This window comes from Acomys minous, assembly GCF_964271855.1.
Source record: "Acomys minous genome assembly, chromosome: 9".
NCBI classification, from domain to species: domain Eukaryota; kingdom Metazoa; phylum Chordata; class Mammalia; order Rodentia; family Muridae; genus Acomys; species Acomys minous.
The window spans coordinates 67,661,663-67,687,202 of NC_140490.1; the positions used below are offsets into that span (position 1 = coordinate 67,661,663).

General features: G+C 45.0%; 1 protein-coding gene across 1 annotated transcript in view; it reads left to right on the forward strand.

Moving 5' to 3' along the window:
- ALDH5A1 (aldehyde dehydrogenase 5 family member A1) overlaps positions 1 to 25,540 on the forward strand; it is a 35,016-nt gene that overhangs the window by 5,872 nt on the left and 3,604 nt on the right. Inside the window, exons 2-9 of the mRNA XM_084794058.1 lie at positions 5,436 to 5,519; positions 7,155 to 7,325; positions 9,345 to 9,461; positions 16,353 to 16,496; positions 17,636 to 17,779; positions 21,641 to 21,799; positions 23,322 to 23,491; positions 24,759 to 24,817. Coding sequence (XP_084650184.1) covers positions 5,436 to 5,519; positions 7,155 to 7,325; positions 9,345 to 9,461; positions 16,353 to 16,496; positions 17,636 to 17,779; positions 21,641 to 21,799; positions 23,322 to 23,491; positions 24,759 to 24,817 — 1,048 coding nt within the window. The remainder of the gene's footprint in view (positions 1 to 5,435; positions 5,520 to 7,154; positions 7,326 to 9,344; positions 9,462 to 16,352; positions 16,497 to 17,635; positions 17,780 to 21,640; positions 21,800 to 23,321; positions 23,492 to 24,758; positions 24,818 to 25,540) is intronic.

Genomic DNA, 25,540 nt, shown 5'->3' on the forward strand with positions numbered 1-25,540 from the left:
AGATGAGCCCCATCCCTGGCACCACTGTCAGCCCTGTGGGAGAACCTACTACTGCTGTTCTGTTAAACGGACACAGTACTAAGCTGATTCCTAGCGACTTCTTGTCATATCCCTAGATTAATGCATCTCTCAACACCCATCAGAGACGCTTCTATTTTTAGTGGATGATGAGTAGCCAGAGAGCAGCAACTGGCCAAGGTGCAGTGAGTGAGAGACTGGGGATGCTCAGCCACAACTGGGACATCTAGATTGCCTCCTCCTCCCAAAGCTCAGGGACCATTTCAGACGAGGGAGCAGAAGGACCGTAAAAGCCATAGCTGGAGGATGAGCTCAGGGAAACAGGGTCCTTCAAACACAGCAGGACGGCTATGTATAGGAACGTACGGCAATTGTGAGTACATGCATAAGCCCTGTGCAAGGCCAAGCTAGACCAGATCTCAGCAGAGAGGGGAGATGGGACTTGCACATCCGTGCCTGGGCAAGACGCTATTGCAGTTGTTGGAAGAGGAAGAGTCAGTCAGCCACAGTCCAGTGGAAGGCCACACATCTGAAAATATGCATGAAGCACACATTTGGACTTGATGGGTAAAGAAAAGAACACAAAAGACACAAAGTTGTGTGGGTAGGGAAGGTGGGGGTGGATCTTGGGCAATATAATCAAAACAAACTGTATGAAACTAATAAAAATAAATAAAAAGTTATTTTATTTATAAACAAAAATATTTTTAAAAGTAAGCTTACCATTCCAATCTACAATTATAATTAATAAAAAAAAAAGTTAGAATAACAAGTTGAACCAGTAATTGATTCACTCATTTACAAAATGTCCAATATCTGCTGGTCCTAATGGATTTGACCCCAATGATGTATGACATCATGGTGGGGGCATGCCTGATCATATCTCCAGATAGAGAGCTAGAGACTCCAGGGGCCAGTAGGTAAAGGCTGTTGCTGTACACATCTGGTGACAAGAGTTCAGTCCCTCCGAACTCAAAAGTGGGGGAGAACCAACCTCAGAGTTGTCCTCTGGCCTCTATGTATGCGGTGCGACACATATGTTCACTTTAATAATGGTAATAACCAAATATTAAAAATATATCTAGCTCGTGGTTCCATGCGAACTACCTTAATCCCTTCTAAAGACGTTCAGGCCACTGGGTAGGTGCTGCCCTCTTATCAGTCACTGAAGGCTTAAGCCTCCAGTACAGGAACCTGGGACTGAGGAGTTAGGGGCACACTCAGACCATAACAGAGGGCACTGCTTGGCTTAGGTGGGAGGGCATGATGGCTCAAACTAGGTAGAGGCAGTGTCAAAAGATCCCATAACATAAAGGATGTAGTAGAAGGTAGAGCTGACTGTATCCGCTGGTGTGTATCAGGGGGTGGGAGAGAAAGGAATCAATGACAACCCTGGAATTTTTTTTTGGGGGGGGGGGGAGGAGTCTGAGCAAATGTAAGTGGAGCAGTGTTCAGGACCCATGCCTCTAAAATGATGGGCTGCCCAGAAGACGCTCAGGTAGGGGTTTGTATAGATGAGCTGCAGTTTGAAAGTGAGCCTGGGCTAGAGAGGTAAGTGTTAAAGCTGCACATGCAAGTACACACAGTACCTGCATGTGCACTCAGCTGTAGGCATGACGGCAGGGGAGCAGGGGCAGGCCGGACCCCTTGATACTGTAGCATCCTTTTACAGACTCCCAGTGGCTCACCAAGATCAAGGGCACCACTACGTGCAGGGAACTGTTGGGTAGTTTGGCAACCAACCACGTGCTGTTGTGGCCCCTCTGAAATAGGCAACACCATGCATTAGGATGAAGGCTATGGTTGCATGAATGTGTTTGGGCTCTAAGATTACAAGAGCCTGGAACTTCTTAGGGGAACTTCCTTCTTGAATAAGGCGTTCCTGGGTGCTGGGACATCGCTGAGGGAAGAAAGGATGCACTTGAAGGTCTAGTTCAGGTGTGGCTTCTGCCTCTGGGCTTGTCAGTCCCTTGGCTGCTTCCTCTGAAGCAGCAGAACGGGCCCATACACCTCGTCGTCAGCCTCACATCTTTCATGTGTTTACGACCTTTCCCCACCTTGTAAACTAGAGCATGTGTGTCAGACAAAATGTCTGACAAAAACAACTTAAGGGAGGAAGAAGTGAGCCTGGCTCACCATTCAGGGGGATTTGGCTTGTTACAGTGGGAAAGGCATGGTGACACTGCTCCCTGGTGGCTGGACCCCATGGTGGAACAGGAAACAGAGAACAGAAGTGGGTCCTGGCAGTAACCTGAGGTTATTTTTTTACTCTTCTATTCCATGTATACTGGCAATGTTTAGGTTTGCCTAAAAATTCCTAGGCTTCAGAAACTTGTCAGGTAAACTGCCACATTTGGTTACCTGGAGAAAGGACACTATGTAATGTTTATGTTTTTGCTTCTCAATTTAAAAGGAGTTTGGTATTATCACCTATAAGTGAAAACTTTTCCTTTGAGACAAGGTTTCTCTGTGAACTCCTGGCTGAGCTGGAACTCACTGTATAGACCACTCTGGCTTTGAACTCAAAGAGGTCAGCCTGCCTCTGCTTCCTGAGTGCCGGCATTAAAAGTGTGCCATCACCTTCCAGCTTGGGTTGGCAAGGTTTTATGCTTTCTAGAGGTTCTAGGGGATAATCTGTTCCCCTGTCTTTTCTGGAATCTCGAAGTTTCCCATACGTACTCGCCCACTGCCTTCCATCTCTCTGACGTTTGGTTTTCTGGTTGCATGGGATCTGCTGACTCTGTCCTGTCGCAGTCACTCTCAGGGTTGCACTGGGCCCACCTGAGGATTCAGAATAATCTCCACAGTTCAATCTGTGACCACGTTAGCTAAGTCCCTTCTGCCATCTGAGGTAGCAGCCACAAGTTCAGGGAATAAGGCTGTGGATGACTTTGAAGGCTAAATAGCATTCCCGGTGCTTTGTAGGTGGTATGCTTAGTCTTTGGAAGATTCTGCTAGGTGGACATCAAGAGCCACGATGTGGCTGGAGCATCCGGGTGGGTCTAGTGGAGGAGCTGGGATGGGAGGTACATGCTACCATCCATTCTTTGGCCTGTCCGAGACCCTGCTTGAGTTTTGCATGTCCACACAGCCGCATAGTTAAGGCAGACGTGTGATCTTCAACTTATTAGTCAAGTTAGGATTGTGCACCTAATGATGGTTTGAGATGAGTGTATATTGAGTGGAAGACATTTATGGAATGGAGGCTTTGATCTTTTCTTAGGTGCAGTGAGGTCTCCCTCTTGATGCTGGGCTGCAGTAGCCAGTCAACTTGAGAAGAAGCCGTCAACTCTTGACTTGCTGTGTTGCTGAGCTAGGCTGCTCAGTCAGTCACTTGTATTAGGAGCACTTTCATCAGAAACAAAGGGGTATCTTGGTTAGTGCTCTACAGCTGCTGTAACAAGATGCTGCCAACAGGGAGCTTAACAAACAGAAACAACCTCTCTTAGAGCTAAAGTATAGATGTCTAGAAGCAAAGTGTTCAAGCAGCAGTCTTCTGAAGTCTGCGAGGGCAGAGTTTATCCCAGACTTTTCTACATGGTTATGGTTTGTAGATGACTGTTTCCTTGTTTCTGTATGGGTTTTGTTATCTACACACACACACACACACACTTTTTTTTTCACTATTTATTCCTGGCTGGCCTGGAACCCACAACAGACCAGCTGACTTTGGACTCACAGAGATCCCCCTGGCTCTATCTCTTCAGTGCTAGAATTAAAGACATGGACCACCACATCCAACCCACATCTTGCCTTTAGAATGACAACTTTAATATTAGATTAGGATGAAACTAAAGGGCCTCATTTTATGTTGCTGCTTCCATAAAGACCTTGTCTCCAGGTAAGGTAGCATTCTGAGACCCCAGGGGTTACCTGCTTGAGGTAAACAGTTTGGTCCACCCTCTGCATGCTAGTCATGACTTCCCCTGGCTTATGTACCTTCAACCTGGGTAACCAAAGGCAAATTCTTACTTTTAAAATATATATTTTATGTTTAATTATGTATAGCGTGTGTGTGTGAGAGAGAGAGAGAGAGAGAGAGAGAGAGAGAGAGAGAGAGAGAGAGAGAGAGAGAGAGAGATTGTACCAGTGCCTACAGAGGCTAGAATTTGTGTCCTCTTCCAGAGCAATATTTGCTTTTAACTGTTGAACTCTTACTCCAGCCCCACATATTACTTTTTATTTCTATAGTTATGCTATTTTATCTTCGTTCATTCTTTTTCAGACTAAACATGGTATCCCATGTTTACAGTGCTAAACAGGCCACTGTCACTTTTGCCCTGATGTGGGGTCATAGGTAGCCCAGGCTGGAATGAAACGTGGTGTGTAGTGAGTGGTGCCCTTGCACTTCTGACCCCTCCTGCCTGCACCTCCTGAGTGCCTGGATTAGGCACGTTGCACCATGCCCAGATTTATGCTGCGTTGGGGTGGAACCCAGGGCTTCATGCACACCACTTTACCCACTGGAGCACATCTCCAGGCTCATTAGCACATCTGTATTCACTCCTCAGAGCCAGGCTGCCTGGATTTTAATAAGTTCTCTCTCATCAGGGTGAAAGAACACGTGGTGCTTTATGAAATGGGAAGGGGTAAAATGCAACCATGATGGTGGTGTACTTTCGTGGCAGAGCTGAGACCCATCTTCTTCTGAACACGTATCCTCAGCAAAATCCTTGAGGCGTGAGGAGACACAGCTTGTTAGTTAGTCTGTCCAGAATAGGAAAGGGACACTCTCCAGAGGCAGCAGTGCTGTGTGTACACACAGGCTCTCTGTTCACAAGTGGAATTACAAATGTAAAAAGTTAGACTTCTGAATGGATTACAATGTTGGAATGACACACTAGGTTTGCTCATTGCATTGGATGGCTGTCCAGGCAGATGAGGGTAAGACTAATAGCCCTCCTGGACTAGCGATGTTGCTTATTTGGTAAAGAGCTTGCCAAGCACACATGACTCCCTGGATTCAATCCCAGCTCCCCATAAACTGGGCTTGTGGCAGACACTTAATTCGGGCACTCAGGAGGTAGAGGCAGGATGCTCAGAAGTTCAAGGTCATCCTCAGGTATATATTTGCCATTGAATTGATACAGGCTTGCTTCAAACTTCTGGGCTCAGGCAATCCTCCTGCCTCAGCTTCCTCCTTGGTTTCATGTTGGCTTCTTCATATATGTGTGTCATTAAACCTTGCTCTAATTCGGCCCCTTCCCTCGCTACCGTTCCCTGCCAGGTGCTAATTCCTTTGGGGAAAGAACCCATAGACAAAACCAGAGATGTTTTAGGAGCTACTGGGGCATACCACAGCCTGGTGAAGTTCACACTTGGGGTGCTTTGAGGGGAGGGAGGGGCAGGTAAAGGTTATTGAGCCATCTTTCTTGCACTTCCCAGTTCATTGCTCCTCTGCCTCATTTCTCTTCCAGGAGAGGAGTTCATTACTCCGTAAATGGTATGACCTAATGATGCAAAATAAGGACGACCTTGCCAAGATCATAACGGCGGAGAGTGTGAGTTCAAGATCCTGGCTTGTGGCTGCAAGGAGGAGTCCTAGGGTGGTTAGATCAGAGCGTGGGGAAGCTTAAGAACCTGCAGCCCTTTGATGATGAAGGATTGCGTCATCATGGTGCTCAGAAAACACATTTGCTAAAACAAAATTTATGTGCTGTATTATATTTGTTGTTAATCTGCAAGAACTAGATGGGGGGGGGAGGCAGGCTGGAGAGATGGCTCAGCAAGTGAGCCCATGCACTACTCTTGCAGAGGACCCAAGTTCGGCTCCCCAAACTCACATTAGGCAGCTCACAGCTGTCTGTCATGCCAGGGGGTCCAATGCCTCTGACATCTGTGAGCACCTGCACTCATGTGCATACACAGCCCCACAGACATACATAGTTAAAAATAATGAAAATAAATATTTAGGGAATAGGTTTGTTTGGAGCTATCTGGATACTGACTTTTTTAATCTAGTTTTTTTTATTTTTTTTTAAAGATTTATGCTAGTATTTATTCATGTGTATGTTCGTATGTACATTTGTGGGTCCAAATGCCAGAGGAAGCAAGAATAGGGCATTGAATCCCCTAGAAGTGGAGATATAGATGGTTGTCAGCCACAGTATGGGTGCTGGGAGTCAAACCTAGGTCCTCTGGAAGAGTAGCCAGTGCTCTTAACCACTGAGCCAGTTTTTCTCTTTTTTAAATATAATGTTTCTTATTTATTTGTTGAGACTTTCGTTCTTTTCACTCTTTCCACCTCCCCCTTGGGCCCCCTCCAACAAGTCTCCTGCCAACTCCTTGTCCTCTGAATTGTACTTTACTAAATGGCTTTAGTGCAGCTAGTGCTGGTCATTGGTTTGAGGCCACACCTTGGGGCATGGTGACCTACAGGGCCAGGGCCACTCCTTCATAAACAAATTACTTCCCCTGCCCCAGAAGCCATCCACTGCTTATATCTCCATGGGGCCTTTGCTCTCTGGCGTTGGAACTTTGACCGGCTTGGTCTTGTGCAGCTGCCTTTAGCTGTGGTGAGCCCCACCATTGTCTTCTAGTAACCGGTTTGCTGTTGTTTTGTTTTGCTTTTTTTTTTTTCAAGTTGGGGTTTCTCTGTGTCATCCTGGCTGTCGTAGACTCATTTTGTAGACCAGGCTGGCCTCGAATTCACAGCAATCCACCTGCATCTGCCTCCTGAGTGCTGGGACTAAAGGTGTGCGCCACTACACCCAGCGCCCTAGGTGGCCTGTTTTTGTTTTCTCATTATTTTTCAGTTTGTAAACTGCACCATTAGTTCATTCACAGACTAGGAGATTTCACACCGTGACTTAATACCCAGGAAGCCTTAGACTGTGCAGTGCTCTGTGTCCACCCCTAAGCTGTGAACACTTATTCCATCATTGCAACCTCTAAGACTTGCACCAAAGTCAGTCATTTCTCAGCAACCTCTGAGCTTTTCGATGCAAAGTTCCCGCCCACCCCCTTTCTTTCTTTCTTTCTTTTTTTTTTTTTTAACAGCTTTGAATAACTTAGGAACACAGAGCTGTGCAGATGATGATGATGATGATGATGATGATGTTAATGTTGATGGTGGGGGTGGGGGTGGGGGTGGTTACTAGAAGGCAACGCACATGACCTTTTCTGATTTGATTTAGGGAAAGCCACTAAAAGAGGCCCAGGGAGAAATTCTATATTCAGCCCTCTTCTTAGAATGGTTCTCAGAGGAAGCTCGCCGTGTTTACGGAGACATCATCTATACCTCTGCCAAAGATAAGCGGGGCCTGGTCCTCAAGCAGCCCATTGGTGTGGCGGCAATCATCACGCCGGTATGTGGCAAGGCCAGCACCACCCCTGGGTGGGAGCCTGGGTTGGGTGGCAGGAAGCAATCTCTTCTTCCTGGTGAACAGGTGTGCCCATCTTGCTAGCTTTGCCACTTGTCCTTGGTTTCCTGATTCCTTTCCTGGATGTAGAGGTATGTTGCCACATTCTCTGTGACAGCGTCAGAGGTAGTGACATAAGTGGGAGTGCATCAAGAACAGGGACTTTTCTGATGTGGCGTGTAGGCTCCATCCTGGTATTGCACAGCTCCTCTGGAAAGACCTTTGGTATTCTGTCATTTTAAATAAACATTTACTCTTTTTTACTTGTACCATTATTCAAGAAATACCATCAATAGCAGAATGTTTGTGCTTTTGAGGGCAGGCACAGGGCCAGGTCCAAGGGCTATGAATAAGATGCTGTCTGTGATACAGGTTACCACGATGAGACTTGATAGCCTGTGATCATAGAGTGGGGAGGAGGTCCCCCTGGGTCGTAGACCTAGGGGATGGGAATAGGGTGAAAGTGGGAGGGAGGAAGGAATGGGAAGATAAAAGTGATGAGATAACAATTGAGCTGTAATCTGATTAAATTAATTTTTTAAAAAAGATGCTCCTGGGCGTAGTGGCGCATGCCTTTAATCCCAGCACTTAGGAGGCAGAGGCTGGTGGATCGCTGTGAGTTTGAGGCCATCTTGGTCTACAAAGTGAGTCCAGGACAACCAAGGCTAACACAGAGAGACCCTGACTTGAAAAAACAAACAAACAAACAAAAAGAGATGCTGTCTCTGCCTTGATGGGTTTGCAGTACAGTGGTGAACACCAGATTCTTCTCACCAGCCCTTCTAAAGGGGCCAACTTCTCTCCAGGATCTGGCAACTGTTTGCAAGGCTGCTGGCCCTTTGTGTTCAGCACAGTTTCAAATAGAGTCCTCCTTGCTACCTAGACTGATGAAGCCTTCCCTGAAGGAGCAGGTTGTGTGATCTTGAGCAAATTATTTAACTGTGCAGTCTCAGTTTCCCAAGATCTGTAAGTGGGATAGTAATAACAATAATTTCATTGAGATATCCCAAGGACTTAGTTCACAGGAATTTCAAAGTGCTTAGAACAATACCTGGGATATTATTATTATGTGATATATGAGAGTTTGCTAAAAATAAAAATAAAAATAAAAGTTTCTGTGGTGCTGGAGAGATGGCTCAGCAGTTAAGAGCACTGGCTGCTCTTCCAGAGAAGCTGAGTTTGATTCCAGTACCCACATCCGACGGCTCACAGCTGCCTGTAACTTTAGCTCCGCGGAATCCAGTGCCCTCTTCCGGCTTTCCCAGGCACTTACACGCATATATTATACATACATATGCATAAATAGAAAATTATTATAGACTTGATGCTATCTATTCCCTCTAAATATTGTATCAAAAGAAGTAAATCATCAGCCATTTTCAAAGGCACATCACCAACATATATTGGCTTTTCAAGACAGGGTTTCTCTGTGCAACAAGCCCTGGCTGTCCTGGAAGACACTGTAGACCAGGCTGGCCTCGAACTCACAGTGATCCACCTGCCTCGGCCTCCCAAGAGCTGGGATCAAAGGCATGAGCCATTATGCCCAGCTCATCACCAGTATTTTACTTAAAGAGCCTCAGACCAAATTTAGCTCAGTTCCTATCTTTATAAATAAAGTTTTATTAGTATACATGGGGTCCATTTGTGAGCCAGTTTTTATGAGGCAACTGCAGTGGTACAGAGTTGCGACAGAAACTGTACACCCTACAAAATGTGGCCCTCACAGAACACAGCAGTCTAGATAGTTTTGTATGGTTGCAAACTCTGCTTCTGTGAACCTTGACCTCCTGAGTCTCTCCAGTTGACCAAGGCCAGGTGTTCTGAGAGCCCAGAGCACACCTGCATAGCAGCAAACAGGTTTGCCAGTCAGTTGGGCAATGGGATGGTGACTGGCTTCCTGCCCTGCCTTGTCTCGGATCCAGAGGCAGTCCACAAGCTCGCATCCTTCCTCTGTTTTTCCAGTGGAATTTTCCAAGTGCCATGATCACCCGGAAAGTGGGGGCCGCCCTGGCAGCTGGCTGCACCGTGGTGGTGAAACCTGCTGAAGACACACCCTATTCTGCCCTGGCCCTGGCTCAGGTGAGTTTCTCTATGTGCAGAACTAACCAAGTGTCAAGGTGGATGCTTCTCAAGGTCAGGAAGAAGCACTTTTGGAATTTCCTTCTCTGCCTATCCCTGCTGTGTACCAAGCATCTGTCTTAGTCCACTGGTGGCTATTTTATATCACATGCTGTACTCTTTAATAGGAAAAAGAAAAAAGAAAAGGAGGGGAGATTTTCAGATACCCACCCATTGGTCACAGTTTTGATACCCTAAAAGTGATATTGATCCATCATCACTTTTCATTACATTAAAAATGTGGGTGTTTCTTACATTTAGGAGCTTTCTTTTACTTTTTAAAAAAGATTTATTTTCATTATATGTATGTTTGAGTTCTGTATGAGTATATGCCACATTTGTGCAATGCCTGCAAAGGCCAGAAGAAAGTGTTGGCTCCCCTGGAGCTGGAGTTGCCAATGGTCATGAGCCATGTGATGTGGGTATTAAAAACCTAATTCAAGTCCCCCAGGAAAAGCAGCCTCTGCTTTGGACCACTGAGCCGGCTCTCCAGCCTGAGCTTTCTTATGCACTACCCCGGATGCTGCCTCAGTCTGTATTCAGACACACCTTTTTACTCTTCTGCTTAAAGCTCTCAGATGGCTTCATGTGTCTACTCAGAGTAAAATGCAGATTTACTGCAGTAGCCTCCCATACTCCAGCACCCTCTGGCTTGTCTTCACTTCAGAGCCCCTTGGTCTTCTGTTTGAGCCACTCTGGCCCCTGTCACCCTTAATATCCCTTCAACTTCACCCTCAACTCGGGTATCGAACAGGCTTTTTCTTCTTGGTCTGTTTTGTTGGTTGTTCGCCCCCCACCCCACACACATACACTTTGGTTTTTCGAGACAGGGTTTCTCAGTGTAGCCTTGGCTGTCCTGGACTAACTTTGTAGGCCAAGCTGGCCTCCAACTCACAGAAATCCGCCTGCCTCTGCCTCTCCAGTGCTGGGATTAAAGGCCTGTGCCACCACGCCCTGCTTTCTTCGTGTATTTTTAAAATATTAATTATTTATTGTTGTTGTGTATACGTACATGATGGGGATGAACACATGCACTGTGGCACTCACGTGGAGGTCAACAGACAACTCTGTGGAGTCCGTCCTCTCCTTTTGCCTCTATGTCGTCTCCAGGCTTGTACAGCAAGCACTTTGCCCATGGAGCCCCTTGCCATCACTCTTTGTGTCTTTATAATGAAGAGATCTAACATGTAGTCAGCCTCCTGCACTGTCAGTTAAGTGATGGACATGCACCTCAAAGGGACCCCATTGGCATAAAGGTTATTTTGAGGTACAGGAAATGTAACTTCACAAAGGGCCATTCAGCCTAACTCTTCCTACATGTAAGAAGCCAGAAATGTAGTTTTTGGAGGGAGCACTTCACACACTGGGAAAATCATGGGTCACCAGAGACTAGAGCACGAGACTGCAGGAAACAAGAATGATCACTCAGTGATACACACACACACACACACACACACACACAAAATATATCCAATTTTAAAAATTATCACTGAAAGTCAAGGGTGTGGGTGAAATTGTCTTATATTTATTTAGAGCACATGACATTGTAATGGAAGATATTAGGGAAGACAAAGGAGATACAATTCACAAATATGAGGCACCTCTAGATCTGAGGCAGAGAGTTGGTGAAAACATTTAACAAAGCAAATTTTTCTGAAATAAAAAGTCTATAGTATCATTAGAAAAGGCTAATCTTCTATAAGATTATAAACCTTGTATTCCAAATAGTGGTAGAGTATTGATTAAATGAATGGTGTTTAATTTTAAAAGAAAAAGAAAGGAAAAAGAAATGACTGCATTAGCCTTTGTGGTCCCTCCAGTCCCCGTTTGCCTCTCTGTAACGCTCATAGAACACACCGTCCCATGCCAAGACCCACACGGCCTGTCGTTCCTTCACACATGCATTGCTCTTTGTCTAAAGTGCACACCAGGACCAGGCTGCGGTCACTTTTTCAGACTTTACTGTCTTGTGCTGTGTACTGTACTCATACAAATTTACTATAACATTTATGCTTTTGTCAATTAACTTTTGTACTCACTGGGATTCTACATCCAGCCAAAGAATTCACATAAGAACTAAATGTCACCAGCCTGTATCCAAGCTATTCAGGAGGCTGAGGCAGGAGATTCCAAAGTTCAAGGCCTGCCTGGGCAACTTGGAGCTTGCCACTGTGGTTATTTGAATGAAATGACTCCCCCACAGGCTCATGTATTTGAATGTATAGTCCCAAACTGTTAGAGTTACTTTAGATGGATGTGAAGTCTTGCTTTGTTTTGTTTTTTGAAACAGGGTTTCTCTGTGTAGTGTGTGTAGCCTTGGCTGTCCTGGACTGGCTTTGTAGACCAGGCTGGCCTCGAAGTCACAGAGATACCCCTGCTTCTGCCTCTCGTGCTGGGATTAAATGCATGTGCCACCAAGCCTAGTGGTTGTGAGGTCTTTAGGAAGTAGGGCCTCCCTGGAGGAAATGTGTCATGTGGGTGTGTCCTCAAGGTTGTCTAAAATGGCCCCACTTCCTGTCTGCTGCTCTGTTTCTGTGGATACAGTGTTACTCACACTCTTCCATCTTTGCCTCCCTGCCATGACAGAGTACATCCCAGCTTAAAATCTAGCCACAATAAACCTACCTTCCTCAAACTGCTTTTTGCTAAGATTTGGTCACAACAGTGAAAGCAACAACTAGGAGTGGCTGTCTCTCAAAATAAAATTTAAAAAACGAGAGCTTGCAATATAGCTCAGTGGTAGAGTTCTTGCTTAGTATGCATGAGGCCCTAGGTTCAATTCCTAGGACCGTACAAACAATTAGTAATAATAGTAACAAAATAGTTCCAGGTTTGCAATGTCCAGGGTTACAACCAATAGATGCTTGCTGTACCCTCTTCTTTTCCCTCCTTGTCCGGACTTAGTTCTATAAGGAGCTGAGGTTTGGACACCACTAGTTCTTATTTTATGCCTCTCTGGGTATTCTGTTCTTGAAACTTTGTGTCAGCCAGCTTTCTGTCACTATAACAAAGCACCTGAGATGATAGCCTAGGAAGAGAAAAAGGTCTGTTTCATTCATCCGTTTTGGAAGTTCCAGGCCATGATCCCTCCTCCCTTATGCCTTTGGTAAAGCAGTACACACCATGGTAAGAGCAACGTGGCAAAGCAAACTGTCCACCTCAGCTCCAGATGAGGGACAGGCCCCGAAGAAGAATGTATCTAAGAGTGACAAGGGAAGAGAGAATCAGACATGGGACACCATTCAATTCTTTTGATGAGAGACAGGACAGAAAGGAAGCCTTAGTGGCTTTACCTACTCTGACAATCTGAGTCTACTTTAAGCTTTATTTATACACAAAATCATTTCCTTAAAAACTTTAATCATTGATGACACAGCTTGAGATCTTTTTGGTTACATAAGTATATAGCGACAAGGAGGAACAAAGCAAGCAATCAGCAAATTTCGTGAGAACTAAAAATTAACTTTAGGATTAAATCAGCTTTCTTTTAACTTAAAACTTTCTTCCTTATGATTGGTATCTTAAAGCCTTGCGGTCACAAAAGGTATTAAACAAAGCGACTCTACTTGATTTTGTTTTAAGTTGGCATATAGTTAATAGATCAAAGATCAATCCCTCCACCTGGTACCCTAAACTTGTCTTCTTGACCCTTAGTTAATCCTTTCTTTTCCCATTTTATAATTAAAATAAAGCTATAATTTAAAACTATTATGTAGCCTTTTTACTTGGAAACAGCTTGTCCTTTTGTCTTTCTATAACATCAGGAAAGTCCTGACCTGTCAAGTTTACTCAGAAAAGCAGGCAGTTCACTGAGCCAACATGCCTGTCTCTGTGACTTTGTCTTGAACTTCTATATCAATACAATTTTTATCTTTACTGTAGCTTTGTAAGAAATAAAAGACTACAGCAGGCTACCAAGAAGAGACTTGATACCCTATGAGCATATACAGGGGGAGGTAATCCCCCTCAGTCACAGTCATAGAGGAGGGGAGTAAGGGGAAAATGGGAGGGAGGGAGGAATGAGAGGATACAAGGGATGGGATAACAATTGTGATGCAATATGAATAAATTAATAAAATATATTTTAAAAAAGAAATAGAAGACTATCGGGGCTTTAGGACTGTTTCCAATGTCTTCCTTTAACCTCATTGTGAATTTTTACTTCAATGCAATTTCTGTCTTTATTATAATCCTGTGAAGGAACATTAGAATTTTAAAACTCTTTTCTTTTGCATCTAGGTAGGCACCAAGGTCTATTGATGATGGCATGGTCAGGATCTCTTTTCTTTCTATACTAGTTCTTTGTTCCCGAAGCTGAGCATAAAGACCTAGTGATTTTAGTTATAGTTTGTCAGCTTTCAAAGTTTCCCTAAAATTTTCTTCTTTATTAATTCTTCTAAAATCATCTAAATCATTTACCAAACTCATTTACTAATAATCTAACAATGAATCTGAATAAGTTTTATAAAAGACTAAATTTTTTGCATAGCTGTATTTTCCCAGGGAATCACCAATGACTTTATTAGTTTTTGTTAGTATCAGCTTTTACTAATTTTCAATCCTAGCCTTTGGAGAGAAGCCTCTAACAGGAATTGCTGCAGTAAAGGATCAATGCAGGGCATCCAGGCACTGGAACTTTGTCAGACAGGCCTTAAGGACACCTGGTTTTTGGGGCACTGGAACTTTGCCAAGCAGTGCCCCCAGAATTCTTGGCCTCACCAAGCCAGGAAGCAAAAGAGGAAACACTTGGTTCGTCAGTGCCCTTTGGGGGTGTCTGAGCCATTTTCTCACTGCTGCCACCAAATGCCAGACAAAAGTGTGGAGAGAAGCAAGTGGCTCTGAGGGATGCAATCCACCATGGCCAAGAAGCCATGTCAGCAGGGTCATGAGAGGGCTGGTCCAATTGTGTCTGCTGCGTCAGGAGGCGACAGAAAGGGAATGCTGGCAGTCCTCAGCTTCCTTCTTCTCCTCTTGTTCAGTCTGTGGGCCCCAACCCCCAGTTGGGCTGTGTCTTCTCTGTTCTGTTGAACCTCTCCTAGGGCCTCAAACTGATGGTCATCCTCCTGGCTCAGCCTCTCCAATGTTGAGGTTACTGGAGTTAGTAAGGTTTTTAATCTCACTAATCTCATTAAAAACAATAAATATGGAATGGGAGGATACAAGGGATGGGATAACAATTGAGATGTAATATGAATAAATTAATAAAATATATTTTAAAAACAATAAATATGAAGCAAATATCATTGTATGTTAATCAAAAATTCAAACAAATCAAATCATCAATGAGGTAGCAATCCCAAATATCAGGACATTATTTGTGAGAAGACCAGGGGACAACTTTTCTCCACAGCCACAAATTACCAGCAATCCCAACACTGGAGACACTGAGGCAGGAGGATGACCACCAGTCTGAGGCCAATGAGGCCTACAAAGAGAAACTCTGAAAGTCAGACACACAACAAACTCAGGACAGACCCGGAGCCCCGGCATGGACAGGCCGGATTCCCAGGTCAGGTGGCCCCTTAGTCCTCCTCAGGCCCTCGCCTCCGCCGAGTTCCTCCTGTCTAGGATTCCCTTTCTTCAGCTCCGCCCCACAAGGTACTAGTGAGCAGCATTGTGGCTTCTTTCTAAACATCCTTCCCACACTCCTCCCTGGAGGCTACAGTCAGTCAAAAAACGCTTGAGATTGTCTCAGAGAGGCTTGGAAAACTCAGCTCTGTTGGCGGACCGAACAGAAGGTGGCGCCAAAGCTCTTACCTAAGACCCTGGATTGTTGAAACTTAAGAGTGACACTGTTATACATGCACGTTTATTTAGGGGATAGTGTAGCTCAACCATAGTGGGTGTGCTTAGCAGAATGAGGCCATGAGTTTAATCTTTAGCACATATACACACACAGTAATACATATATGTACACATATATATGTCACTTAAATAGGTTTTTATGGGTGCTGATATTAATATATTAAAAAAATTTATTACATTTATTTGTATGTGTTTATATACATATACACACAGAGTCACAAAAATATGTACACATACATTGGTTTTCTTTTTTTTGTTTTGTTTTGTTTTTTGTTTTGTTTTGTTTTGTTTTTTGAGACAAGGTTTCTCTGTGTAGCCTTGGCAGTCCTGGACTCACTTTGTAGACCAGGCTGGCCTCGAACTCACAGCGATCCGCCTGCCTCTGCCTCCCAAGTGCTGGGATTAAAGGCGTGCGCCACCACCGCCCGGCGCATACATTGGTTTTCATGGGTGCTGATATTAATATATTTTTAAAATGTTTATTACATTTATTCATGTGTGGGGTATATATATACACACAGTCACACATATATATGGAACTGAAATAAGGTTTTTTATTGGTGTTGATATTAATATATTTTTACAATTTTTATTACATTTATTTGTGTGTGCGTTTGTGTGTGTGTGCGCACATATGTGCATGCATTCATGTGTGGAAAAGGAAGCTGGGTACCGTGGAGCTGGACAGTGGCAAGAGGACTGAACTCACGTTCTCTGAAAGAGCTGTTTGTGCTTATAACCACTGAGCTGTCTATCCATCTTGTAACATATATTTCGGAGCTTGCAGTCTCCAATAGGCCAGGCTGGCCTTGAACTCACTCTGTAAGTGAAGAGGACTCTGAGCTTGTCATCTTCCTGCCTCTACCTTACAGGAGCTGGGGTTATAGACCAGCACCACTGTCTCTGGGTCTCCTCAGTGTGTTTTCATTCTGGTCCAAGGCAAGCTTGTATTTTGCATTGTGTTCTGCATTAAACATGTTTACTTCTGATTCTGTTCATTTTTCAGTCCAGTCCTTGTTACAGTGTGCCTGCTATTTCTCTTTAAAGCTTGCGAACCAGGCGGGAATCCCTCCAGGTGTCTATAATGTCGTTCCCTGCTCTAGAACCAAGGCCAAGGAGGTGGGAGAATCACTGTGTACGGATCCACTGGTGGCCAAAATTTCCTTTACTGGTTCAACAGCCACAGGAAAGGTATGTGACGTCAGAGTCAAGCAGGTGGTATCCTAATGCTTTCTATTTATAGAGTATATAATTACAATTTCACAGGTTTGGTTTTGTTTTATTGGAGACAGGGTCTACATAGCCCAGCTGTCCAGATTCTTGCTATGTAGACCAGGCTGACCTTGAACTCACAGTGATCCGTCTGTCTCTGCCTCCCAAGTGTTGGGGCTAAAGGAATGTACCACCACACCTGGCCTGTCATGTAATTTTTGAGTTGGTATTATGGCTCAAAACTCAAGGCAGCGTTGGCATTGTCTACCTGTGGCATTGCCCCAGCTCACAACGTCCTTGGGTCCCTCTTCCCCTTCTCCAAATGATTGCTTTTAGTTTCCTTCTCCCTTCCTAGTGGGTTTTTTAAAAAATCGAATCTAATGAAATAAGAATCTCTATTCTCCAGAATACATTGTATGCATGTGTGGAATTATCAAAAAACTAATATATATTAAATGATATCTAAATCAAGATGATCTTATATGCGCCTTAAATTTTCCATTATTGGGTACCTTGGGGGAGTTGAGTTTTTTTGTTTGGTTGGTTTTGTTTTTGTTTTTGTGAGACAGGGTTTTTCCATGTAGCCCTGGCTGTCCTGGAACTTTCTTTGTAGATTATGCTGGCCTCAAACTCACAGAGATCCACCTGCCTCTGCCTTTAGAATGCTGGAGTTAAAGGCATGAGCCACCACCACTCGGCATTATTGGATAATTTTGTGAAACAGATTTAGAAGCCTTATATGTTAGTTACAAAAATTCTTGAGAAAAATAAAGAGGAGGGACGATCGGAGGCTATTTCGGCTCCTATTTAGGAGGTCTCAGTCCACGGTCGCTCGGCTTCGTTGTTTTTACCATGTAACAAGGCACGAGCAACATGGCCGGAGGCATTGTGGAGAGAAAGGGTCCAGGACCAGATACATCCTCCCATGTCCTCCATCCTGAGCTAGATCCACCCGCTAACGAGTGGCCCACTCAGCTGTAACCACTTCTCAGTGAGTGACCAGCTGGTGACCAGTCTTTGGACATCGGAGCCATCAGAGGAAGGGACTTTCTGTGCGAACAGTAGCACCCTGGGTGTTGATGCTGATGTTCACAGTGTTCCCCTGCTGCGCCCCGCAGGTCCTGCTACACCACGCAGCAAATTCCGTGAAGCGTGTCTCCATGGAGCTGGGCGGCCTTGCCCCATTCATTGTCTTTGACAGTGCCAACGTGGACCAGGCTGTCGCCGGGGCAATGGCATCTAAGTTTAGGAATACTGGGCAGGTGAGTCGCGCAGGATGTTTTAGTGCTGGGATAAGGGTAGGTGTATGTGGTTGTGCAAAGACAGTAGCACCACCACGGTCTTGCTTCTCTCCCTAGTTTCTTTGCTTACTTATTCATTCATCCTGTGAACAAACATCTACTGAGTACTTTCTCTTAGGCTCTAGTTAGGTGTGCAAAGTCCAAAGAAAAGTAAGAGTTAGTCTGTTGCTTCAACGAGTTTCCAGAGCTGTAGATGTCTTAATTTATGTGTATATGTATAGGCTATGTATGTGAATTCACATGTGTGTAGGTCCATGACCTGTAGTGACAATTTTGGAATTTTCGTCTCTTTAAAAACAGAGAAATATAGCTGGGTGTAGTGGCGCACACCAGTAATCCCAGCACTTGAGGAAACAGAGGCAGGTGGATCTCTGTAAGTTTGAGGCCAGCCTGGTCTACAAATCAGTCCAGAACAGCCAAGGCTACACAGAAACCCTGTCTCAAAAAACCAAAAAGCAAAACAAAAAACAAAAACAAACAAACATACAAAAAACCTACAGAAATATTATAAGAGTGTGTTTTCATTTTAATCCCAGGTGTAGGGGTGTGGGGCTACTTTGGACTGTCCACAGCAGCTAACTGTAGGCTTCAACCTTTTCCAAACCTACTTTGAGGTTCTTTAATGCTTACACCTCCCTTCCAACCCACCTACCCTAGATAGGAGAGAAAAGAGGTTAATGGGAACAGGAGAAGTAGACCTTTTTGGATTCAGTTCCTGGGAGCGATTCCCCTGGCATACTCAGCAGGATTTCAGCAAACCAGCAATTCAGCCAAAGTTGCTGCTGGAACCTGGAACAGCAGCCGGAACCCGGAGTTCCAAAGTGTTCTCTGGAGCGGATCTCTCTAGGAGTGATGAACAGCCAAACAATACCCAAGACCGAAAGAGCCCTGCCTCCTGTTTTGGGTTCCTCCTCTCAGAGTCTGTACTAAGATGTGTTTTAGCTGGCAAAAACCAACCCCCGGCACAAGGTGGTTCATCTCCGACTGGATAAATATCACCTGCTCTTTCACAAGTCATCAGTTCCCCATCCCACGCTTGGGATCAAAACAAAAACATGTGTACATCCACTACAGCTGACAATGATTCGGTTCATGCTCTAGCAGAGGCGTGGGTTTGCCAGCTGCAGAGTTTCTGCGTTCGTGTGACATTTGGCCATTTGGAATTCTGGGACCTTTTCTGAGGGTGTATAAATACTAGCTCTCCAATAGGTGGGCTTGGTGGTGGTTTAGGGAGGTTGGTTTCGGTTTGCTAGTAGCTGTGGTCAAAGAAGAAACAGAAGGAAAGAAATTAAATTCAGGGATTTTCCTAATTCCTCTCTCCCCTCTATCCTTGTCTCCTATGTAGCCTTAGGGGGTGAAACTGGGCAAGGATAAAGGAAGGGGGGGGGGAGAAGAACTGACAAAGTAGCAAAGTGACCCCTATTGATCATGCGCAGCAACCAGAGGAGGGCGCCTGGGGTCCTGCTGCACCATGCTCTGCCCTTGAGACAGCCTGTTTCAATGATTCTGCACCTAGATGGACTTGCGAGCCCCAGTGATCCTCTTATGCGCCTATTCCCACCAGTGCTGGGGCTATGAGCAGGAGCAGCCACGCCTGGCTTTGCTATGTGGGTGGGAAGGATTTGAACCGAAGTCGGGATGTTACATAGTATCTCTTTCACCCACTGAGCCATCTCCCCAGCTCCTGTGTCTTCCAATCAAGTGATTCTTCTTCACTTCTTTCCCCTACATCTTGAATCATCCTTTCATGGTTTTTCCTCCCTGGTCCTTACTGAACCAGTGCAGTCACCTCCTCAGTTAGGAAACAACATTTAACAGCTAAGGCCTGAGGTCCCCTGTTGTATAGAGAAGAAGCAGGTAAACATTGGGAAAACCCAAAAGCTGACACAAAGACAGCGTACACAGACCAGCATGAGCACTGTGCCCTAGCTGTATGCAGTTGTTCCAAGGCACTGAATGAGCTTGTGTTTGCCTAGAAATCCAAATGTCAGATCTGACAGCACCTTTATGACTTCTGATAGAAACTAGGAACAGAAAGCAGAGAGACTGAGTGACTCAAGCCATCTTCAAAGACCTGGTGCTATGAGCAAAGGGTCCTATTTCCTTTTTCCCCAGCTGTTGCCCAAGCCACTGCCAGGAACCTAGCTACTTAAGACAAGTCAGCCTTAAAAATACAATCAACAAGCAGAAAATCATTGTCTTTATTTTTTAAAAACAGGCGCTGCCCTTGTAGCCCAGCAAGCACTGAGCTTGATGCTTAGCACAGTCTGGGGGGATGGGGGCTCATCCCTCCTGGAGTTAGAAGGCTTGTGTGCGTGTCCAGCCCAATGAGCTTCTTAAAGGCTTCCCTGAGACAGGGACATCAAAAGGTGACACGGGAGAAGGGCGGTGGTGATGCGAACTATTTTGTATGACTTTTCTTCTTTGTGTTGACTTTGGTAATTAATTTTCCCTTTTCATATAACCTAAGTAATTTGTTGTTGTTGTTTGTTTGTTACAGAATTACAAATGTTTCTTTAAGCTAACACAAAATGTCAGCAGAGTTCTACTACAAAACTATGGATCTGAACTCTGTTAAGCCAATAACACCGTTTAGGATGCAATTATACATATACTTATTTCTACTAGAAAAGCAGCAAGAAAAACTTATCAATAACTACATTTCCTGCTATATGGTTATATTTTGTCATTTTAAAATGTGAAGTTTAACTGGATAGAAAACAAGTAAGGGTCTCAATAATTTACCATGACATGGAAGATGGTCTTTTTTAAAATGTTTTAATTTTTTATTCACAAATATACAAAAAACTCTAAAGCTACAAGTTTATGAGCTTTCAAAAAATTATTTTTTTTGTTTTATGAGTGTGAATGTTTTCCTGCATGCATGAATGTGCACAATGTGTGTGTCCAGCACCCTCAGAGGCAGAGAGGACATCTGAGCCCCTGGAACTGTTGTGAACTTCCATTGTGAGTGCCAGGAACTGAACCTGGGTTCTATGCAAATACTCTTAACCTCTGAGCCATCTTTCCAGACCCCCTCCTAATTTTATGCTTGTTGTTTGATTGGCGTTTGTGGGGGTGGGGGCGGGGCAGGAGGGTGCAGTGCTGAGAATAGAACCCATGGCCTCTGTATGCCAGGCAAGCAACCTACCCGCAAAACTCTATTTCCAGTCCTTTCAAAAAAAAAACCAAAACTCACTAGATGCATAACTGTGTATCCATGTGTGTCCAGAAGAGGGCGGTAGATCCCCTAGACCTGGAGTTACAGGCAGTGGTGAACTGGCCAACAAGAGTGCTGGAGAAGCCAAACTTAGGACCTCTCCAAGAGCAGTAATAACTGCTGAGCTATCTCTCCGGCCTCCCCCTGCCTCCCCCCTCCCAAACAAAAGGCCCTTGTATCCATTTTTGACATCACACTGGAGCTGAGCTGGAGTGTACGAGCTGTCATTTGGCCTCATTCCTTCCCGCCTCTGCTCTCTGAGGCTGCTACAGCTCATCCCTGCTCCTCGGGAACAGCACAGCCTTTGCGCTTCAACCCCACTTGCTTTATAAGCATGTCGGATGGCTGGTTTTCTAGTTATTTGGGTTTTGTTCCTCAGCTGCTTATTCTTGCTTATGTGTTTAGCTCCAGATGTGTGGCAGCGGTGGGAATAGCGGGAGCAGTGTGTTTACTCGGTGCCCTTATCCCTGGGGCCAAACCCACCTGGGAAGAACACAGAAGCCTGGACTCACCCGGACCCTCTTGGGAAGCGTTGTCTTATGTGTCTCGGCTCAGCCGCTTCTGAAAAACTTAACTGTGGGTTTGTTTCGTCTTCCGCCTAGACTTGTGTCTGCTCAAACAGATTCTTGGTCCAACGGGGTATCCACGATTCCTTTGTAAAGAAGTTTGCAGAAGCAATGCACAACAGCCTGCGTGTAGGTAACGGGTTCGAGGAGGGCACAACTCAAGGGCCGTTAATTAACGAGAAAGCGGTAGAAAAGGTGAGTTGGTTTCATCGTCTGCATTAAGGAAAATTCGTGATTTCAGTTTCAGTGGCTTAGTTTCATAAGGTCTCCAGTGAGGCTGTTTTAGAAATAATGGGAAAAGGCAAAAAGGTATTAAAAAAAAAGTGAATTCCTACCAATGTGTGTGATTGGATGGTGGTGTCTGGACATCACTTCCCAGCTCTACCTGAGAACCTGAGACTGGGCTGGACCGAACTGGACCGAGCTGGACTGGGCTGGCTAGGTCTTCTGCATCCCTACGTTTTCTGTGTACCCAGTGGTGATTTCTCTGTTACACTGGTGTTTGTCTGCCTTTAGCCTCACTTTTCTTACGTTTATTTATGTAGTGTGTCTGAGTGTGAGTATTGGAGAGGAGGGCACACGTGTGTCACAGCACCAGTACAGAGACCAGAGGGCAACATGCTAGAGTTCTTCTCTCTCCCACCATGTGGGTGGCAGGGACAGACTCGGGTTCTCAGGATTGGCAGCAAACGCACCTACTGACCTACCTCACCAGCTATGGTTTAAACTTGTTTTAATTTAAGATTTCATTAAAATTGAAGGTTTCATCTTGGCATCTGCACACAGACATTTCACCTTACTTTGCTCTTACCTGCTCTCTGTCTCCCTCCCAGCTCCCTGCTCGCTAGCTCCTCTCTTCCCCAAGTAGTCCCCACTCTGCTTTCACATCACATATGTTGCATGTTTTATTCTACTGTTTGAAAAAAAAAAACATCCTTTTTAAGAGTCAGAAAGTGGTGAGGCCAAAGGGGTGGTGACTCAGAGGCTAAGACCTCTTACTGCTTGTGATAAAGTTACAGACAGTTGTAAGCTGATCAACATGTGTGCCAGGAACCAACCTCGTGTCTTCTGCAAGAGCAGTGAGTGCGCTTAGCCACTGAGCCATCTCTGCAGATTCCCTATAGTGCCTTTCGATTGTGTGGCTTTCTCCTAAGTTTGATTTGACCTTGAGTTGATTTATTCATCATTGCCCTTGGAGCAGTAGGCTGTATCATATAGAATCTATACACACACACTATATATATATATATATATATATGTATATATATATACACACACACACACATGCTAGGCATGCAGCACGCTGGACCATCTGGGTTTGCATCAAAATCCTGTATGACGTTTACTCAATAGTGGGATCAGCTAAGGGATGACACATTTCTGAGACAGAACATCTGCTGCCATGGGCAAGCAGCGCCTCTGTATTTGGGAAGTAGCCAAACATCCTTTCAACCCAGATAGAAGTGGACAAGTGAATGCAAGAAAGTGCAACTATCCCAGAGTGCAGTAAAGGCAAAGCTCAGAGAAACAATGGTCTTTCCAGAGCTGGTTCTCTCTCTCTCTCTCTCACCATGTGGCTCCCAAGAGTTGAATCTTGACTGTGAGGCTTGCATGCTAAGCCACCTTGTTGGCCTATTTTATAAGGAAACCTTTTAAGAGATTGTGCAGTTTGGAAGCCGTCCTCATCGAGTCCTCCCTCCTCCCCCTAATCTCACAGGTAGAGAAGCATGTGAGTGACGCAGTCGCCAAAGGGGCCACCGTTGTGACAGGTGGGAAGCGACACCAACGTGGAGGGAATTTCTTTGAGCCCACCCTGCTCAGCAATGTCACCACGGACATGCTGTGCATCACTGAGGAGACCTTTGGACCCCTGGCGCCGGTTGTCAAGTACGTCTGTCAGGTAGTGGGAGGAAGGAGCCGGAAGGGAAAAGCTAGTCTGAGAGTGGTTTCTGTGCTGGTTCAGGGGCTGTGTGGGAGGCCGAGCTTCAGCAGTCGGAGCTGCATGCGTCAGTTGAACAGCAGCACTGGGTTTATGATATTTTGGGTTTGATTTTGGGGGTCTTTATGTTTGGATGCCCAAGTGGGTCAGCCCCAAGCATTGCTTCTTGAAAGCTGTCTACCTTAGATTTTGAGACAGGGCCTCTCATTGCAAGCTGAGGCTCTCCGGTTAGAGTAGGCTGGGTAGCTTAGCAATGCCAGGGACCCTTGTGTGTCTCTCTCCCCAGACCTGGGATCACAAGCACAGGCCACCACAACTGGGTTTTGATATGGGTGTTGGGAGTAGAACTCAGCATCTCCCTAGAACCAGGCCCCAGTTTGAGTGTTTGTGTTTTGTCTTTGTTGGGGTAAGGGTGTTGCTATTGTTGTTTGGGGTTTGGGTGGGTATTTGTTTGAGACAGGGCCTCCTTCTGTAACCCAGGCTGACCTTGGACCGTCAATCTTCGTGCGTTAGCCTCCCTATAAGCACACGCTACACCAAATTTCAAGCACAAAATTCATCAAGCTTCCTTATCTAGTTTCTCGCTGCCTCTAAACTTACTCCCCCCCCCCCCTAATTCCTAAGGGTAATTTCCTAATACCCTCAAAGGTTCTGTCCCAGCAGTCTGTAGGAAATGAACTTTGACCTTGTGTGATCTTTTATCCCATCTTAGCAAGTAAACAATTGTTTTCCTGGATAATTTTTAGGTCAGTGCTCTGAAAATTATTCTTTTATCTATTTGGATCCAGGGCCTGGAAGGGCTCAGAAGATGGTGTCAGATCAGCTGGCATTGAAGTGAACAGTTGTGTGAGCCACCGTGTGGGTGCCCGGGAACTGAACTCTGACCCTCCTCAAGAGCAACAAATGCTCTTAACCAGTGCACCGACACTCCAGCACCCAGGCATCCTTTTCGTAAAGGATTTTGCTTGACAGTGTCTGTGCCACATTGGTCTGCTTTTCCCTTTCTCTTATAAAAGGTGGGGCTCCTCACTAACATGCCGTGTGAGCTGCCATGTCTGCCTCTGTGCTCCAGTGCTGTGCTCTCCCCTTGGATCACTTTACAGCTCTGATCTCCTTCTTGTCCTTGTTTAGGAAATGATTCAGGGGACCATGAAGCTGGTTGTCTTTATTCTCCAACTTACAGATGTTGCTTATGACCTACTTTAACTCTGGCAGGTTTGATAAAGAGGAAGAGGCCGTTGCCATCGCAAATGCAGCTGATGTGGGGTTAGCAGGTACGTGTCTGTCTGACGGCCAGCATCGTCATTACCTCAAGTAAATTCCAGGCTCTGACTTCTATTTGCTTACTTGTTTGTTGATTTAGATGTGTTTATTTATTATGTACACAGTGTTATGTCAACATGTGTGCCTCCATGCCAGAAGAAGGCACCAGATCTCATTATAGATGGATGGTTGTGAGCCACCATGTGGTTGCTGGGAATTGAACTCAGGACCTCTGGAAAAGCAGCCAGTGCTCTTAACTTCTGAGCCATCTCTCTAGCCCCATGCTCTGACTTTTAAGCATTACTCTTCAGTTTTTGTTTTCTTTTCTTTTGTTGTTTTGTTTTTTGTTGTTTTGGGTTTTTTTGGGTTTTTTTTGTTGTTGTTTTGGTTTGTTTGGTTTTTTTTTTTTTTTTTTTTTTGAGATAGAGTTTCTCTGTGTTGTCTGTCCTGGACTCACTTTGTAGACCAGGCTGGCCTCAAACTCACAGCGTTCTGCCCGCCTCTGCCTCCCAAATGCTGAAATTACAGTCTTTCTATGTAACCCTGGGTTGCCTGAAACTTTGTATGTAAACCAAACTGGCCTTGAATTCAGAGAGATCTACCTGCCTCTGTCTTGAAGTTGGAATTAAAGTCAAGCACCATCACACCTAGCAATCCGCTGAGTTTTTGAGATGCAAACTTTAAACATTGTGTATGCTTTGTTGCTTTACAAATGGCCAGTGTGGCTTTGTGCC